Source organism: Salmo salar, chromosome 04 (assembly GCF_965601325.2).
Source record: "Salmo salar chromosome 04, fSalSal1, whole genome shotgun sequence".
Taxonomy (NCBI): Eukaryota; Metazoa; Chordata; class Actinopteri; order Salmoniformes; family Salmonidae; genus Salmo; species Salmo salar.
In genome coordinates this window covers 27593654-27612351 of record NC_138294.1, presented here as the reverse complement: position 1 = coordinate 27612351, position 18698 = coordinate 27593654, and the positions used below count along the sequence as shown (strand labels likewise).

The following is an 18698-nucleotide window of genomic DNA, read 5'->3' as shown; positions in this document are numbered from 1 at the left end:
CCACGGCTCTGGTGAAAAGTAGCGCACTCTATAGGGAATAGGTTGCCATTTGGCACGTACCCGTTGTCTGTTTTCAGCTGCTGTAGTTGTTCCATTCAGTCTTTCTCTGTCCCTGTCCTGGTTCCCTTCACTATGTGATGGTGTTGTTACTGTACGTGTAGGTCTTTGTTATGAGACATCACAATACATTATGTAATGGCCATTCCCTATATAGTGGACTACTGTTGACCAGTTTCTGGTCCAAATGTGTACAGTATTTAGGGACTAGAGGGCCATTTAGGATGCAGCCATTCCTTTATTTTATCTCATAATCATGTATTATGGTCATGACAAAGCAATTGAGGACTTTAATCTCCCTATAAAGTAAAGTGTTTTATTTCATCTCAAAATGCATTTTGTCCACCATGGATCATGGTTGTGTTAGCGATGTAGTTGTGGATGTGTTTTATCCTGTTGCCCTCTGCGTGTGTTACCATTATCCAGCATGACGTCCCTCTGTTTGACTATAGGATTACAGTAGAAGATATCTGTATGTACCAGCCCTTGGTCACCCCTGCATGATATATCCTATTGACTGATTATGAATGCTTCCACAAAGGCACACTATTCCCTAAAGTGAATAGGAGCTCTTTTGGGCCCTGGTTAAAAGTAGTACACTATATAGGGGGTAGGGTGCCATTTAGTATATAAACTGAGTGTGCGCTCTTCCTCTCCAATTTCTTAACTAATCCTTCTTTCGTTCTCTCTATCCAGGGACGAGATTCAGATGAAGTTGTTCAGCCGGACAAACGGGCAGCCCAGGTCCTCCATTTCCTCCTCAGGCTCTACCCCTTCCTCCCCCTCTCACCCAATCAGCATGTCCACTCGCCCCGGACAGGCCTATCCCAGCCCTGGAAACACCCAGAGCCCCGCCCACAAGCCGGGGGGCGGGGTGAAGAAAGTGACGGGCGTCGGCGGGACCACCTATGAGATTTCAGTCTGAGTTTGATGGGCGGCCACCCCGACTAATGGCGTCAGGGGTTGGAGGTGAAGGAGGGGTCAGAGATTGACTGATGATATTTCTGCCTCTCGGACCCTTCAGGGGAGGAAAGCTTTTAATTAACAGACGTTTTAAAAGTTGGGTGATGAGGAAGAGTGAAACGACAGACTTTTCTTGCTCTTCTTCCAAATGCGATGGACTCCGGACTTCCTCTCTCATTCAGAGACCTCCAGTCAAGGAACTACAGAACTAATCGGGAGGAAGTTGTTTAACCAATCACATTCAAGAACACAATGCACCATTATGACATGGTGGGCTTATGGGCCCCAGGGAGCCAATCATAAGAGGCGGGACTCTTTGACAATCCACCAATTTCTGGGCAGATTGAACTCTGTGGGAATGATTGACAGTTACGACTGGGTTTGCCTTTATTGGATAAAACAAGAAAGATCAATATGGCTGCGTATACACAGGCAGCTCAATTCTGATCTTTTTTTGACCAATCAGCTCTGAGAAAGTAAAAGGATCTGATCTGAATGGGCAAAATACATCTGGATTGGGCTGCCTGTAAAAACAGCCCATATTTAAAAGAGAGGGGGGGAAAAAAGAAATGTACTTTCATTCATTCATAAATGTCTAATGATTCATTCTCTGTACAGAATTATATGGTTTGGAATTTATGGTGATTTCCTCCAATCAGTGGCATTTAATGGTGACTGCGGCATGCACCGGCCACTATGGACCACTGTGATTGGCTAGTGACCACGCTGCCATTCTCTTTCGACCAATCAGAAATGGAGATGCTAAACTGTAGTAGACGGCAGGATCATTGGTGGAGTTCGTTTTTTGCCTGGCCTGGTTCCCCGGGTGGGTGGAGATTTCACTTAAGGACCAATGGAATGATGAAACTCGACCAGTGACACAATCATCGGGTCTGTACTTTAAAGATGGAGCAGCCTTTTCTAAACTAACTTTGGAGTAATGGCCTTGATAATCAAGGTGTTTTTTTTATTTTACTTATTTAATTTCAGAATGTTATTTTATATGAATTTATATATAGCTGTTGATAAAAAAAAAAAAATCTTAACGGGCTGATAGGGTTTTTCTGGTTTGAGTTAATTTCAGAATTATAACCAAACAGAAAAAAAACTGTTGCCGCGTTCAAGTGCTAGTCGGAACTTGGACATTTCTGACTTATTAACTGGTTTTAGTTAAACACGTTCAACCAGTTAGCAGGTCGAAAATGTAGTTTCCTAGTTCCGACTAGCACTGGAATGCGGCTCATTTGGATTGATGGCTGCACCAGCCGATCTGAGGCTGAGTTTTGAGTCTTCAGCCAAAGAGAGGAGCTGGACAATTATATGGTTCAGCCAATGGGAACCAATGTATTTGATAAAAGGCGGCGATGTAGCATTTTTAAAGTCCTTTGATACACAGTAACCACTCGACTTCTCTTGGGGCATATTTCAGAAATACCCTGCTGTACTTTCTGATTGTTTACTTCTGAGCTTTGTAATGGGTGTGTCTGAAATGGTACCCTTGTCACTATATAGTGCACTACTTTTGACCAGGGCCTAAAAGACTCTGGTCAAAAGCAGGGAATAGGATGCCATAACATAAATGTTTTTTGTTTTATTGGTCCGGATACTGACATCTCTGGTTGCCTTCCTCTAGCTGACCTATTGAGAAACTAGCGAGGATCACATGCTTTGGCACGACCAATCCAGAGAGCGCAAGAGATTCATATCAGCCTACTCTTTTATTCGTTAATGGTTTAAACCAATGATGAGCAGTTGAAAGTCAGTAACATACATCCTTTTTATATTTAATTTGTACTTTTCTTTTTTTGCAAGATTTTAAGACAATTTACAGGGCATTGCTTTAGACTGACAGTTTGTTTGACGAGTCAGGAGCGTAGAACGAAACGAAATGGGATAGGACAACAACAAAAAAAGCACGTCGCCCAATATGTTTGACTGCCATCAGGAACAGCCAATGCCCTTACAGATGATGTTTAGACAAGTACGAGCCCGGGGTGTTTTGAAAAAAAATAAAATAAAGATGTACTGTATAGCTCTGTGTGTGTGGGCGTGTGCATGTGTGTATGTGCGTGTGTGTTTGAGCATTGGTAATAAAGTATTTAAAACCAAAGGCAGTTTGCTGTTTTGCTTGGAGTTGAGGTCTGCCAATGCAACACATGAGAAAGGGCAGAACACAGGCTACTTACTACACATTCAGAGTAGAACTTTAAATTGGACCAAAGGATTCAACATTGGCTATTAAAAGGTAAGTTAAGATGATCCAGTTACAGTAGATTTTCATGCAACTTAACAATTTCTTCCACAGAGGGGCCAGAGAATGATTGTGGGGTTTACGTCAGTCAGTGGTGCCTGTAAGTAGTTCATATGTAGGGAGCAAACTCCTACTGATGGGGGGGCTCAAAGTCTCGCCTCCATAACTCTTAAATGCCGTCACTACCAGAAGGCGGTGCCAAAATGTAGGTTCAACATCCGGCACCGACAGATGGCCGCCTCGTTTCGCGTTCTTAGGAAACTATGCAGTATTTTATTTTGAACGTTATGCCACAAATGCTTAAATCCCCATTTATATGCGATTGTAAACTGGGTGGGACAAGCCCTGAATGCTGATTTGCTGACAGTAGTGGTATATCAAAACATTCATTTTTACTGCTCTAATGACATTGGTAACCAGTTTATAATAGCAATAAGGCATCTCGGGTTTATGGCCAATATACCATGGCTTAGGGCTGTGTCCGGGCACTCTGATTTGTGGTGTATTGGCCATATACCACACCCCCTCATTTAATAATAGTATAGCGCAACTTGAAATGTAAAGGCAATGTTCCTGCGTTCGGGAACATTGCCAGACTCAATGTATTCATGTACACATTTTTATTCATAAAAAACAAAAAAAACATGTTAGACACCAACTATTCACGCATAGGCAGGAACAAATATACACGGAATCAATCTACATATTCTGAACAGAACTCTACAGTAACCAAGGGAATGTCAAACGGGTAGTAAAATGTTCTGTTGCATCGCCTAGAGGCGCTGGTGTAGAAATGTGTTAATTTTGTTTAAATTAATAAGTCAGTGTTCAGACAGAAGCCAGTCCTGAAATGGGAGCTTTTGAAAGTAAAAATGTAACTCCACCTATTCTGTCAGAGGGGAGTGAGGGATAGTGCCTACCTCAATCTTCCACAACTCCATTTCTATGACTATTTTGCAGATGACAAAATAACAGGTCTAGTTCTCACATGGAATTAGTGTTAATAGCAAAACGCTCTGTTCACTCTCCATCTTTCCCTTCAGCATCATCTTGAACTGAAAACTATTAGGTGATAACAGAATTCAGACAACCACTTATGGAAGAAAGTTTCCTCTCAAAGACAACCTTGTGGGACAGAGGCCGTGGCTCATATATACACACACCCTACCATCATGGACCCAGTTGGAGGTAGGTAGATGGTCAAATATTTTACGCCATGTCTGAACCAATAAGCCATTTCAGACGAAGCCAATGTCACTTCAGTTCAATTGGTGCATGCAATTTGTCTCACCAAGCATGGACTGGACGGAGTGTAAATTCACACTACCGTAATTTCCGGACTATTAAGCGCACCTGAATATAAGCCGCACCCACTGAATTAAAAAAATATATATTATTTTGAACATAAATAAGCCGCAGGTGCCTACCGGTACATTGAAACAAATGAGCTTTCCACAGGCTTTAACGAAACACGGCTTGTAATAAAAATAAATAGGCTTGTAACAAATAAAAAAATTAGCAGTAAGCTTTAGTTGTCTTTTTGCACTGAGTCAATTCCTCACGCTGCTGTTTCCAACGTCTTATCGACTCATTAAGACCAAGCTCCCGTGCAGCAGCTCTATTTCCTTTTCCAACAGCCAGATCAATCGCCTTCAACTTGAAAGCTGCATCATATGCATTTCTCCGTGTCTTTGCCATGATGAGGGTGACAAAATGACTACCGTAATCAGAATGATGGGAAGTTTGAGAGCGCTTGATTTAATCTAAACAGTAAACAAAAAAGTTGTTTGCCGAACGGGTTAAGGTCAATTTCATTGGTCTAATGAAAGCTTCATGCCGCCAAAAAACTGAGCACGTCACAGAATGTGTTGTTTTGAGGAAAAAAATTGAAAGCGGGAAAAATCCATATATTAGCCGCGTCATTGTTTAAGCCGCGAGGTTCAAAGCGTGGGAAAAAAGTTGCGGCTTATAGTCCGGAATTTACGGTATATCCCAAATGGGACAAGTTTTAAATCAAGTGAAACACTATGAACGGAGTGTATAATTGTAGTGTGCCAATATTAAAGCCTAAATACAATGCATTCAATTGTTAAGTCATAAGTTACACCCTTTTCCCTAGTGCACTATATTAGGTGATAAAATGCCATTTGGGACACAACCAATGATGAGCATAGAGGTTCTCCAGGGAGCTGGAGGAAAGATCGATGAAACTCATAAGTACGACGGAGACGAACAAATCTAACTGTACAGTTTAGATTTGAGTTAATCACATTTTGCAACTCAAATCGTGTTGTACATAGCAAAATAAAAAAGGATTCGTAACAATCATGGTTGTTCCCTCGATAGAACATAACACCAGCTAGTCCCATTGTGATGTCACAGCGTTCTGAGGCCCCTACCCACGACAATTCTATTTGTCCTTCTTGGTCTCCTCCTCCTTGGCGTCGACCTCAGGCTCCTCCTCTTCGGGCAACGGCGGGAACTGTGATTCGTTGATCTTGTCGCTCTGGTCTCCCTTGGACTTATTGAGTTTCTTGGACTTCTGGTAGAGCTCGTTCAGGTTGAACTCCCGGATGATGTTCTCCTGTTGAGAGTGAGATTGAGTGTGTGTGTGCCAGGGTTTCCGGACATTTGACCGGCAGCATTTCAATTTACCGGACATTATACAGCTCTCTAGTGCAGTCAGTACACAACACCATACTCATCAAGCATTTCAATTTACCGGACATTTGTCAAATTAACTGGAAGTATATGCATTGGGTGCAGAACCGGATTAGGGCGTCCACACACGGTGCTCAGAATGACAAATCACATTTAGATGATGGTGATTCATATTAACAGAAGTCAAGGATGCAACAATGTGAGGTCCTTCTTACCAAATTCTGATGTGCACTTTGAGGGTGTTAGAATGACTGTCCACATTTACTTTTCCTCAGCCAAGACAAGTAACGAACAGCAAAATCACTTAGCATATGTCAATCTAATCTAGTGTAGCAGAAAGGTTCACCTATTCTATTAAATCAGCTTGTCGAGAAAGAAATAGCCTATTCCAAACAGACTCTGGGACAGTTGTGGGACGGTAGATCCCAAATTCATACAACCAGTACTAGGCTTTATAAAAAATAAAGTTAAAGCAATGAGTCTGATGCAACAGATCAGAACGTTTAACATAAAATGTTGCTAAACTATTTCTTCACATTTTAAGTGCAGCAATGCACACAAGGCAGTAGGCTACGCACAAACGTTCATTCCATAACGCAATTAGCGGGGAAAATACCATTGTCGAAAGGGCACCGCACATGCGAGCCGTTTCATGTGACGGAGATGAAAATATCAGTTAGAAATTTAGAAAGAGGGGAAATCTAATATGCAACAACAAGCATCGGGTTGCTAATATGACTAGGATTTCGCCTTTGGCTACCAGACAATGAAAGAAAGTCGATATAAAATAATTGCCTCCACAGATCTGAGTTTGGTCTGATTTTTGGCTAGGCTACTTTGAAGCAAGGTAAGACATGCCTCAATATGTATTAAAGCGTTCAGGTTTCAAACAATGAAGTATATATTTTCAAAATGCATACTGCCTCCAGTTCATTGCAAAGTGGTGTGTGACGTGCTGAAGAGCATGCCTTCCGTTGCCTCTGTATGCCTTTTCTGTTTGAGATGCTGTAGCAGCAGCTCTCACGGTGTCCGACAGATTTTCCGCTCAAAGGCTCTGTATCCTATACGAGTGTGATAAAATACAGAGAATATACTGTACACTAAATTATGCTAATTAACTTAGTACGATTTTTCCCTCTCCCAGTCAATGGGCTGGTGCCAATTCTCTCTCTCACACACACGCTAAAAGTCAGCTATTATCAGCTAACGGAAACCCTGGTGTGTGCACATTTCTATGTTCTGCTTTGAAACCACTCCTCTCACCTCAGTGAAGCTCCAGGATACGGCCCTACACTTCTTGTCCACCTGGGGGCGTCTCATCACCTCCTTGCCCCCCTGGAACAGCAGCAGTGAGGGCAGCTGCTTGGAGAGGGGAGAGGTACTCACCTTGTACCTGGAGAAGAGCGATGGAGGAAGGGAAGCAATTACAATGATTCAAAATCAGACGTCCAATCAGAAATCTACTTCACTTATATATAATCCAATCTGCAGAGAAAGGAGGAAAGAGAGAATGAGAAAAGGGACCTACTTCTTAGACACGTCTCCATACCGGCCGATGTCCACCTTCCCAAACTTGAGCCCAGCACAGTTATACCTGTAACCATGAGAGAGAAAACATCAATTTCCCAACAAACTCACAGCAATAGCATTACCGCTTTAGTCGCACCACAAACTGACAGGTGATACTAATAGGGAACACAATACAGGAGGATGTTGATTGAAGCTATGGGTTTAGTCGCCGTCTTACTTGAGGGAGAGGTCTGCGTAGACGGCGGCAAAGGACTGACACTCTGTAGACCAGTTAGCGAAGAACTCTACGATCCACGTCACCCTGTTGTCCCTCTCCAACTCGTCCTGCAACCGGGTCACAAGTCAGCCATCAGTTTCACTAAAGGCTCCCTAAATTTTATCAGCATATTGAATGCGCAACCCGGGCTGGCAAAACCTTGGATCATTGTTATTCTAACTTCCGTGACGTGTACAAAGCCCTCCCCTGCCCTCCTTTCGGAAAATCTGATCACGACTCCATTTTGTTGCTCCCAGCCTATAGACTAAAACAGGAAACGCCCGTGCTCAGGTCTGTTCAACGCTGGGCTGACCAATCGGATTCCACGCTTCAAGATTGCTTCGATCACGTGGACTGAGATATGTTCCGCATAGTGTCGGACAATAACACTGACGAAATACGCTGATTCGGTGAGTGAGTTTATTAGCAAGTACATCGGTGATGTTGTACCCACAGCGACTATTAAAACCTTCCCCAACCAGAAAACGTGGATTTATGGCAGCATTCGCGCAAAACTGAAAGCGCAAACCACTGCTTTTAAATCAGGGCAAAGCGACCGGAAACATGACCGAATACAAACAGTGTAGCTATTCCCTCCGCAAGGCAATCAAACAAGCTAAGCGTCAGTATAGAGACAAAGTAGAGTCGCAATTCAACGGCTCAGACACGAGAGGCATACGGCAGGGTCTACAGTCAATCACGGACTACTTAAATAAAATCAACCCCATCGCGGACCACGATGTCTTACTCCCAGACAAACTAAACAACTTTTTTGCTCGCTTTGAGGACAATACAGTGCCACCGACACAGCCCGCTACCAAAACCTGCGGGCTCTCCTTCACTGCAGCCAACGTGAGTAAAACCCTCACAAGGCTGTCGGCCCAGACGGCATCCCTAGCCGCGTCCTCAGAGCATGCGCAGACCAGCTGGCTGGTGTGGTTATGGACATATCAATCAATCCTTATCCCAGTCTGCTGTTTCCACATGCTTCAAGAGGGCCACCATTCTTCCTGTTCCCAAGAAAGCTAAGGTAACTGAGCTAAATGACTATCGCCCCATAGCACTCACTTCCGTCATCATGAAGTGCTTTGAGAGACGAGTCAAGGACCATATCACCTCCACCCTACCTGACACCCTAGACCCACTCCAATTTGCTTACCGCCCCAATAGGTCCACAGACGACGCAATCGCACTGCCCTAACCCATCTGGACAAGAGGAATACCTATGTGAGAATGCTGTTCATCGACTACAGCTCAGCATTTAAAACCATAATACCCTCCAAACTCGTCATTAAGCTCGAGACCTTGGGTCTTGACCCCGCCCTGTGCAACTGGGTCCTGGACTTCCTGACGGGCCGCCCCCAGGTGGTGAGGGTAGGAAACACCTCCAACCTGCTGATCCTCAACACTGGGGCCCCACAAGGGTGCGTTTTCAGCCCTCTCCTGTACTCCCTGTTCACCCATGCCTGTGTGGTCATGCACGCCTCCAACTCAATCATCAAGTTTGCAGACGACACTAGGCTTGATTACCAACAACGACGAGACGGCCTACAGGGAGGAGGTGAGGGCCCTCGGAGTGTGGTGTCAGGAAAACAACCTCACACTCAACGTCAACAAAACAAAGGAGATGATTGTGGACTTCAGGAAACAGTAGAGGGAGCAGCCCCCTATCCACATCGACGGGACAGTAGTGGAGAAGGTGGAAAGATTTAACTTCCTCGGCATACACATCACGGACAAACTGAAATGGTCCACCCACACAGACAGCGTAGTGAAGAAGGCACAGCAGCGCCTCTTCAACCTCAGGAGGCTGAAGAAATTTGACTTGTCACCAAAAACTCAAACTTTTACAGATGCACAATTGAGAGCATCCTGTATCACCGCCTAGTACGGCAACTGCTCCGCCCATAACCGTAAAGCTCTCCAGAGGGTAGTGAGGTCTGCACAACACATCACCAGGGGCAAACTACCTGCCCTCCTGGACACCTACACCACCCGATGTCACAGGAAGGCCAAAAAGATCATCAAGGACAACAACCACCCGAGCCACTGCCTGTTCACCCTGCTATCATCCAGAAGGCGAGGTCAGTACAGATGCATCAAAGCGGGGACCGAGAGACTGAAAAACAGCTTCTATCTCAAGGCCATCAGACTGTTAAACAGCCATCACTAACATTGAGTGGCTGCTGCCAACATACTGACTCATCTCTAGCCACTTTAAACAATACCACTTTATTTAATGTTTACATTCCCTACATTACTCATCTCATATGTATATACTGTACTCTGTACCATCTACTGCATCTTGCCTATGCCATTCGGCCATCGCTCATCCATATATTTTTATGTACATATTCTTAGTCATTCTTTTACACGTATGTGTAAAAGGTAGTTGTTAGGAAATTGTTAGATTACTTGTTAGATATTACTGCATGGTCGGAACTAGAAGCACAAGAATTTCGCTACACTCGCATTAACATCTGCTAACCATGTGTATGTGACAAATAAAATTTGATTTCATTTTGATTTAAAATTATCCTCTGCGTGGATCAGTTTTCAAATCACCTGATAAAAATACTTTCAACTGAAATGTCAAAAACAATCTAACTGGTGTCACCTTCTGCGATCCTGTGAAAGTATAATTTTTGATACACACATCTGTGTTGTTTTCGAACTAACATGGCAATATTGTCAGTCACTGTAGAGCCTTAGAGGTAATCTATGGTACTCACGTCTATGGTCTTGTCACTGAAGTACTTGATGTACTCTGGGCCCATGTAGAGAGGAGGCTTACAGGTCATCAGGAACACTGGAACACACAATCAGCCAATCAGAGCGCCGAATGAGGGGCCATCTGGTTATAGGTCATGTCATCTAACTAGGCATTTACCGGTATAATTAATTACCACAACAGTAGAGGAGTGCGTGTCTGTGTGCATCCATGCATGTATGAACAAAGTGTGTATGTATGCACACATTGTGTGGTGCAAGTGTGTGTACTGACCAATGCAGAGGGTGAGGTAGAGCAGACCCATGCGGATGTCCAGTCTGAAGAAGAGGATAACGTTGGCCACCTTACTGAACAGAATGATGTTCCCCACATGCTGTTCCACCGTTACTGAGACAACGAGAAATGGAGAGAAAGGGTTAAATCAATTAAACAACCTTTTTTTAGCTTTAAAAAAAAGAAACTATTGCATAGAATAAGGACAATTTTGCAGGTTGAAGACAATAGTGAACTTGGGGAGGAAACACAAAGAACAATAACATTTAGAGTGACAGAGAAAGAACAGATGTGAATAGAAGACAGGAACAAACTGTTTTGTAACACGACGGGTAAAGGAGTGACAAAAAGAACTACGGAAAAAAAGTGAAAAGTGTAAAAACGGTTTGAGCCTGAGAAAGAGGGACAGTTTATAGTTGAGGCCTAACAAGTGAGGGGTTCACTTTAAGGAGGAGGGAGAGACAGGCAGATGAAAGACGAAGGGAGTGCCAACGACCAACAACAGAGCTACAATAATGTAAACACCACAATGACACCACAAGGTCAACAGACAACACAGCCTTATCATTTCTTCCTATGAACGATCTATTAAAACAGTCTGTTTACAACACTAAAGTATTCATTTAAATAGGGCTGTGTGGACAAGACATTTGCCATAGCAGATTGGATGAATACTTAGAACAACAACACTAATATACAGCAGTAACCAAGAACAAAAAAAAAAGTTTGGCTTTACACCAAACGATTTGGCTCAGACAAAGTTTAAGTGTCTGAAATGTTAGCCTTGTGGATGCAAAAGTGAAACTTCGCTAGCAATGTGTGTGGGTACCAATTGTTTAACTGAAATGGTAACCATATGTTGAATGTCATGTGAAACAAACATGTCTGCCTGCTGAAGGAGACCCCTAGCTCAAACTGCGGTGGTTTCCCCTAGATACAACAGACTCAAAATTGGCTATATCATAAACATTCATCAAAACAAAAATATGCCTTTTTTTGTCTTCATTTAAGGTTAGGGATAGGCATATGGTTGGCAGTATGGTTAAAATCAGATTTTTATGTATTTATTTTATTTAACTAGGCAAGTCAGTTTAATAACAATTTCTTATCTACAATGACGGCCTACCCCGGCAAAACCCTAACGACGCTGGGCCAATTGTGCGCCGCCCTCCCAATCACGGCCGGTTGTGATACAGCCTGGAATCGAACCAGGGTCTGTAGTGACACCTCTAGCACTGAGATGCAGTGCATTAGACCGCTGGGAAGATCAATTGTAGAAATAGGCAAGGGTTCATGACCTCAGCCACCCAAGCCACAGCCTGTTCTCCCCGCTTCCAACATGTAGGCAGTACAGGAGCGTCATGGCAAAAACTGAAGACTGGCCAATAGCATTTACCCACAGACCACCAGGCTGCTGAATAGCCACCACTAGTCAGCTGTACCCTGCAATTACATGTGTGACCCTGTGCATGTGACTAATAAACTCTAAAATGCTGTGTGGCAACTAGTGATGACCAACTGATGGGGGGGTGGTCAGTTTTATAATGTCAAAAACGACAGGCGGTTACAACTCTGGTAATGATTAACCTTTGACTTTAGCTCTGTATGAAATATTTACATGAGTGAATTAGTGATGTGGTAGTGAGCTGCTGTATTGGTCAAGGATTTTTGTATAACAAACTGTACGTATATGTGTGCGCCTCTGTGTCAGTCTGTTTTTAAGTAAGTAAACAGATGAGAATGGGTCATAAAAGTAGGTGTACGCTTGGTAGATCTCTGATGACAACAGGGCTCTAGTTCAGGGCTGATACTTACTAGCTCTTCTGTTTTTCATCATGACGATGGCACTGAGGAACATAAGAATCTCCACTTCTCTCTGTGGAACATGAGAATAGAATAAACATACAGGGCAGGGCATTTCAGTCTATAGACATTTCATCTATCTGCTTTACATTACATGGTCGGGGCAGGCGTGCAACTAACTCCAGTATTGCCCGTGCCACCGTTTACTTTTTGGGGTGGTTTTGGTGCATGCACTCATGGTGGTCGCGGCACTTTCAGCCCTAGATAAAACAAGGTCCTGGTAGCCTAGTATCAGAGGGGGCACGCACCTGCAAACTCCCCAATACACCCACCCTTTGCACGGTTCTGTCTCACATCACCTGCCTGTTACTTTCCGATTTAGTTTCGGGTCACAGTCTATAGCATCTTTCAGTGTCGAACCCAGGCTGGCTCCCACCGAATTTCAGAATGGCCATTCATGTAGCTAACTAAACCCCCACTCTGTCATCACATTTAGCATAGGACAGCTAACGTTAGCTCGTTGGCAATCTAACCAAATAATTCATCCCGGCCTAATCACGTGTATCATTCCTACCATTTTTCTCTCTATTTTTCAATCCCCATGTGTTACACCATCCAATACTGACCCAGTCAAAGTCGCAGGGGTTGCCATCCTCTCGTTGTGTCGAAAGATGTTCGCAGATGCCTGGCGTCTTGCGGATCAAAAGAAACGCGACTGACATGAACAGAGACGCGACATAGTATGGCTTTAGCAGCCACTTGTACACCTGCGGCAAGTGGTAGAGGAATGCAAGGAGAGGTGTTAGCAACGCCATTTTCTAATTTAGATATACAAAAAAAAGAAAACTCGCTGGATGGATTTCCAGTCTGCCAATGTGTAAACTGCGAATTAAAGGGCAGGAAGGATGTGGCCGAGGTCAATGCGGACGAATCCTTGGAAATAGTCCCGCCTCTTTTGTGAAATGGTGGTGATTGGCCAGTTGAAAACATATAAGGAACAATGATTGGTTACATTTTCCGAAAAAGGAAGGGCAAAAGAAAACCAGATTCCTCCCTTTCCTTCATTTGGGAAAAAAAGGGGCGTTTTTGGAATACTTTTTACATGCAGGGCTTGTTCGACATTGCAGCCGACAGTGCAGGCGACTGCCGACTGACTGATCTACAAATCACCAGTGGTGGGAAAAATATCAAAAAAGTATCAAAAGTAAATGTAATTGCTCAAATATACTTTAACTTAAGTATTAAAAGTAAAACAATAAATACATGAGCAAAGCAGACAGCACCATTTTCTTGTTTTTAAAATGTATGAATGGCCAGGGTCAAACTCCAACACTCAGACATTATTTACAAAATATGCATTTGTGTTTAGTGAGTCCGCCAGGCCAGATGCAGTAGGGATGACGACATGTTTTCTTGATAAGTGCATGAATTTGACAATTTTCCTGTTCTTCTATGGATTCAAAATATAAGGAGTACTTTTGGTTGTCAGGGAAAATGTATGGAGTAAAAAGTACAATATTTTCTTTAGGAATGTAGTAAAGTAAAAGTAGTCAAAAATATAAATAGTAAAGTACAGATACTCCAAAAAAACTACTTAAGTAGTACTTTAAAGTATTTTTTACTTAAGCAATTTACACCACTGGTGGAAAGCCTTCCCAAAAGAGTGGAGACTGTTATAGCAGCAAAGGGGGAACTCCACATTAATGCCCATGATTTGGAATGAGATGTTTGACAAGCAGGTGTCCATATACTTTTGGAAATATGGCTTTTTTTCCTGGCTTGGCTTCCCCAGTGATTTTACCAACAAACCGCTACATTTAGTGCATAAAGGCTCTCCAAACCTGTTTTTTTTTTTATTATTCATAAATACTTTCCTAATCCTAAATAATATGCGGATCAGAGTATCCTTTAAATCTATCAATTGGTTCTGAAAAGGAGACGAATATGCCTGTATTTACATGGCTTTCTTTCATTGATCCCTAATATTCTGAAGCGTTCTCTCCATATATTCTAATAAGTCTGTCGAGAAAATTCAAATGAAAAGGTACACCAAATGTAAAGGCATGGCTTTAGATAAATGTAGTGAAAACACTATTGAATGAAAACTCCCAGTGCAAGTCTGTCGGCCAGCAAGTGGGAGGGTTTTCAGGGGTTGAATTAAATGTATTCATCGCGCGCAAAGGAACCACAACCGCAAAGACTGTTACTGAGGTATTTGATCAGTTAAATCAAAAACATTACGTAGCTGCGGCACTCCAGGACCAGGGTTGGTTACCCCTGGTGTAGTTTATGCACTAGTTTCAGCATACGCTACCTATAAAATCACTGTTTTCAGTGTACATGTATACCTCTGCTTTGAGATTGTGAAACACTGCAAGCCCAATGCTGCCACCAATTGGTCAACTGTGATAGCTTAAAGATGGGTTCTTCCCTGTTTGTGTAAGGAAATTCCAAAGGCCGTCATTGTAAATAAGATTTTTTTCTTAACTTAATTGCCTAGTTAACTAAAGGTTAAATAAAAATAAATAAACGTCTTATTCTGCTCAGCAGTTTATGTAGAAGAGTAATTATGGAGTAACAGACCTCTGCTGGGAGGTTTTTCAGTGGAGCTTTGGCGAGAAAACCCTAAAATGAAGTGTGAAAATTGGGAAAGGAAGGAAGAATAAAACAAATTGGATAATTCTGATTCTTAAATTCTTAAAACGCATCCATATTTCAATTTCAATAAAATGTGTATTTATGTAACCAGGCAGGTCAGTTAAGAACAAATTGTTATTTACAATGACGGCCAAACCTGGACGATGCTGGGCCAATTGTGCGCTACCCTATGGGACTCCCAATCACTGCTGGATGTGATACAGCCTGGATTCGAACCAGGGACTGCAGGGGACTCTTGCACTGAGATGCAGTGCTTTAGACCGCTGCGCCACTCGTTAGCCCCAACTGTTCCGAAGTAAAAGTGCAAAATGATATTTTACATTTTAATTTAAACTATTTTCCTATTTCTTGTCAATTGAAGTGGATATACCCTGTATATCACCTGTTAAAATAATGGTTTTCCTTTTATTAAAGCATACTCCTCTGAAAAATATGTTGTCAGTGTCAATTGCAATGAATGCATCCATGACAGATTTACACTTTCTTATTAATTGGGCTACACTGATTAAATGCCAGTGAGTTAGTTTATTTGCCCAATTCTACTTTCAGTTCAGTTCTCTTTCCAAACATACAAAGATAAGGGATTTGTACAAATACTTTAAAGGCGCCCACCAGAAGGCATTGCTGCCTGTCCCTATTTCGACATAATTCCGGCCCTAGAGGGGGAGTGCTTGTTTAGGTTCAACGTCCAAAGAAGGATATGTAACAACACCCTGAGTGCATCACACATGAAACACCAATACAAATGTAACAACAGCACAACAAAATAGATCAACAAGTTGCTGTTCATTATAGGATAGACGCTTGTGGTTTTGCTGCACCAATCAAAGTAGTGAAGTGTGTAGTGACGCAAGACTGTAGTGGCCAAAACCATTACTCTTGGGGCAAAGGGAAGAGCAGGGTTACAAAATACTCATATATATTTATTTTTAATACAGATGAGCAATTTTTTTTGTTGTTGAAAATTGACAAATTATTTCTGCAAATATGTAAACACCACAGGAGTCCTCCTACAATTGGGAACTTTACAGTCCTATTCATCAAACAACAATTAAAAGGTAGGCTCTCTGTCCCTCAGTTATGCACATCAACAACAAGAAGATCAACAACTAATGCTAGCCAGCTATCTAGCTAATGTTAGGCTCCGTGTTTTTAGCTTGCTACATAAATAGATATGCTCGCCTATTAGCCACGTTATGAATGACTTGTGATCATTGCCTTTGCTAGTTTGATTGTATTGACATTCCCAGCCTTAGTTACATTCCTCCCATTTTTTTTTGGTCCATAATATTGAATCATTGAAACTGAAACAGTGCTTTCCGAATGGAGGCAGCAAACAATGTACCAGGCCAGCTGTGATTTACAACCTGTTAGCAATATTCTTTGGACTGCCAAGACATGTATTTGTGAATTATATTAATCATGCATTGAACTGCATCCATCTATTCTGACAATGCCTTAGTGTACGGCATGGAACGCTGAGTCAAATATAACCTATTTTTTAAAAACATCTTATAATGTTGGTTTTGTAGCATAAACTGGGAATTGGATATGTTTGACTGATATTATGATTGTTTGTTTCATATCTGCAAAGTAGTTAAAACGCTATCAGTTCCACTTTAAACTTTAGGTCACCGGTTACTATGTGTGCTAAACATGAAATGTTTTTTTGCAATGGGAAGTAATTGTTTAACATTTTGATTGGGAAATGCTTAATGGTTGTGTTTATGTATTGTTATGATTGGGTCCTACTGGCTTATTATGTTAGAGTTTATGGACTGCTTATCCTTTAACATCATGCTGTCTGTGACTGCTGTCTTTCCATCGGCCCTATGCAGTGGTGTAGTGTTGCCTGGAGAAGTGGGTATACTCTAATTTTGGCCAAAAGTTCGCAAGTGGCCAGCCCAGCGAAAGAAAGGACCCTGTGTGAAAAATCCTATGTTTTTTTTAATTATTATTTATATTTAATTTTTTTACTTCGGAGCAACTTTGACTGGGGATGGGGGGTCATGTCTGAAATTGCATTTTTTTTACCCCCTAGTTTTTGTAAAATAATAGTGAAGACATCAAAACTATGAGATAACATATGGAATCATGTAGTAACCAAAAATGAGTTCCCACATATGCTGAGCACTTGTTGGCTGCTTTTCCTTCACTCTACAGTCTAACTTATTCCAAACCATCTCAATTGTGTTTAGGTCATCTGATGCAGCACTCCATCACTGTCCTTCTCGGTCAAATAACCCTTACCAAGCCTGGAGGTGTGTTGGGTCATTGTCCTGTTGAAAAACAAATTATTGTCCCACTAAGTGCAAACCAGATGGGAAGGCGTATCGCTGCATAATGCTATGGTAGCCATGCTGGTTAAGTGTGTCTTGAATTCTAAATAAATCACAGACATTGTCCCCAGCAAAGCACGATCACACCTCCTCCTCCATGCTTCACGGTGGGAACCACATATGCGGAGATCATCTGTTCACCTCTGCGTCTCACAAGACATGGGGGTTGGAACCAAAAATCTCAAATTCAGAACATAGGACAGATTTTCACCGGTCTAATGTCCATTGCTCGTGTTTCTTGGCCAAGCAAGTCTCTTCTTCTTATTGGTGTTTTCTTTGCAGCAATTTGACCATGAAGGCCTGATTCACGTAGTCTCCTCTGAATAGTTGATGATGAGATGTGTCTGTTACTTGAACTCTGTGAAGCATTTATTTGGGCTGCAATTTCTGAGGCGGTTAACTCTAATGAACTTATCCTCTGCAGCAGTAACTCTGGGTCTTCCTTTCCTGTGGTGGTCCTCATGAGAGCCAGTCTCATCATAGCGCTTGATGGTTTTTGCGACTGCACTTAAAAACTTTCAAGGTTCTTGAAACATTCTTAAAGTAATGATGGACTGTCGTTTCTCTTTGCTTATTTGAGCTGTTGTTGCCATAATATGGACTTAGTCTTCTACCAAATATGGCTATCTTCGTTATACCACCCCTAACTTGTCACAACACAACTGATTGGCTCAAACACATTAAGAAGGAAAGAAATTCCACTATTTAACTTTAACATGGCACACCAGTTAATTGAAATGCATTCCAGGTGACTACCTCAGGAATCTGGTTGAGAGAATGCCAAGAGTATCCATATCAGGACTCAGGCTAAGACCCAGATGCAGACACAGGAGGCAGATAGTACGAGTCGCAGAGTTCATTATAGTTCAAGGGGCAGGCATCAGGCAGGTAGAGTCAGGCAGGTACAGAACGGCGGGCAGGATCAGGGTCAGGTCAGGCAGAAAGGTCAGGAAACAGGAGACAAAGGGCTGTGATATAGAGGTTTAATTCTAGATACATGGGGAGTGCGTGGCAGCAGAAGGCAAACAGCAGAGGGGCTAAGAACCTTAGAGATGGGGAAAAGTCTGAAAACTGTGGGAAAAGTTTGCGGGACTCCACCCAGAGGAGCAGATCCCGAGTGGACAGCTATACCCTCTGCCCAAGACGGTAGCGGGAGCAGGGGGTCCGGTGGCGGTC

The 18698-nt window shown here is 42.5% G+C and overlaps 2 protein-coding genes across 3 annotated transcripts in view; one reads left to right on the top strand and one right to left on the bottom strand.

The window, feature by feature from the left end:
- LOC106602527 (palmitoyltransferase ZDHHC5-A) overlaps positions 1-3130 on the top strand; it is a 29272-nt gene extending 26142 nt beyond the window's left edge. The window contains exon 11 of one of the 2 annotated variants that reach the window (XR_006769566.2): positions 754-890. Coding sequence is in view for 1 of the 2 variants with exons in the window: in XM_045716651.2 (XP_045572607.1) it covers positions 754-982 (229 nt within the window). In the remaining variant the exon portion in view is untranslated. Of the gene's footprint in view, positions 1-753 lie in introns of both variants that reach the window. The other variant, XM_045716651.2, reaches the window with a different exon arrangement.
- Positions 3131-3876: 746 nt separating this feature from the next.
- On the bottom strand, positions 3877-13461 carry LOC106602574 (thioredoxin-related transmembrane protein 2-B). Its single transcript, XM_014195273.3, has 8 exons — positions 13152-13461; positions 12538-12598; positions 10723-10836; positions 10451-10527; positions 7680-7786; positions 7461-7526; positions 7196-7325; positions 3877-5855 (listed from the first exon to the last, which is right to left on the bottom strand). Exons 1-8 carry the CDS (start codon positions 13338-13340, stop codon positions 5682-5684), a joined length of 918 nt encoding a protein of 305 aa, XP_014050748.3. The 5' UTR covers positions 13341-13461; the 3' UTR covers positions 3877-5681.
- Between the last annotated feature and the right edge of the window lie 5237 nt (positions 13462-18698).

Bases quoted from the DNA above. Each gene is read 5' to 3' on its own strand.
- LOC106602574 (XM_014195273.3), bottom strand. From the start codon at position 13,340: ATGGCGTTGCTAACACCTCTCCTTGCATTCCTCTACCACTTGCCGCAG. The intron at 10,528-10,722 runs GTCAGTACACAC...TGTGTGTTCCAG, and splicing joins CTACCTCACCCTCTGCATTG to TGTTCCTGATGACCTGTAAG. The intron at 7,326-7,460 runs GTAGGTCCCTTT...GCTCTTCTCCAG, and splicing joins TATGGAGACGTGTCTAAGAA to GTACAAGGTGAGTACCTCTC.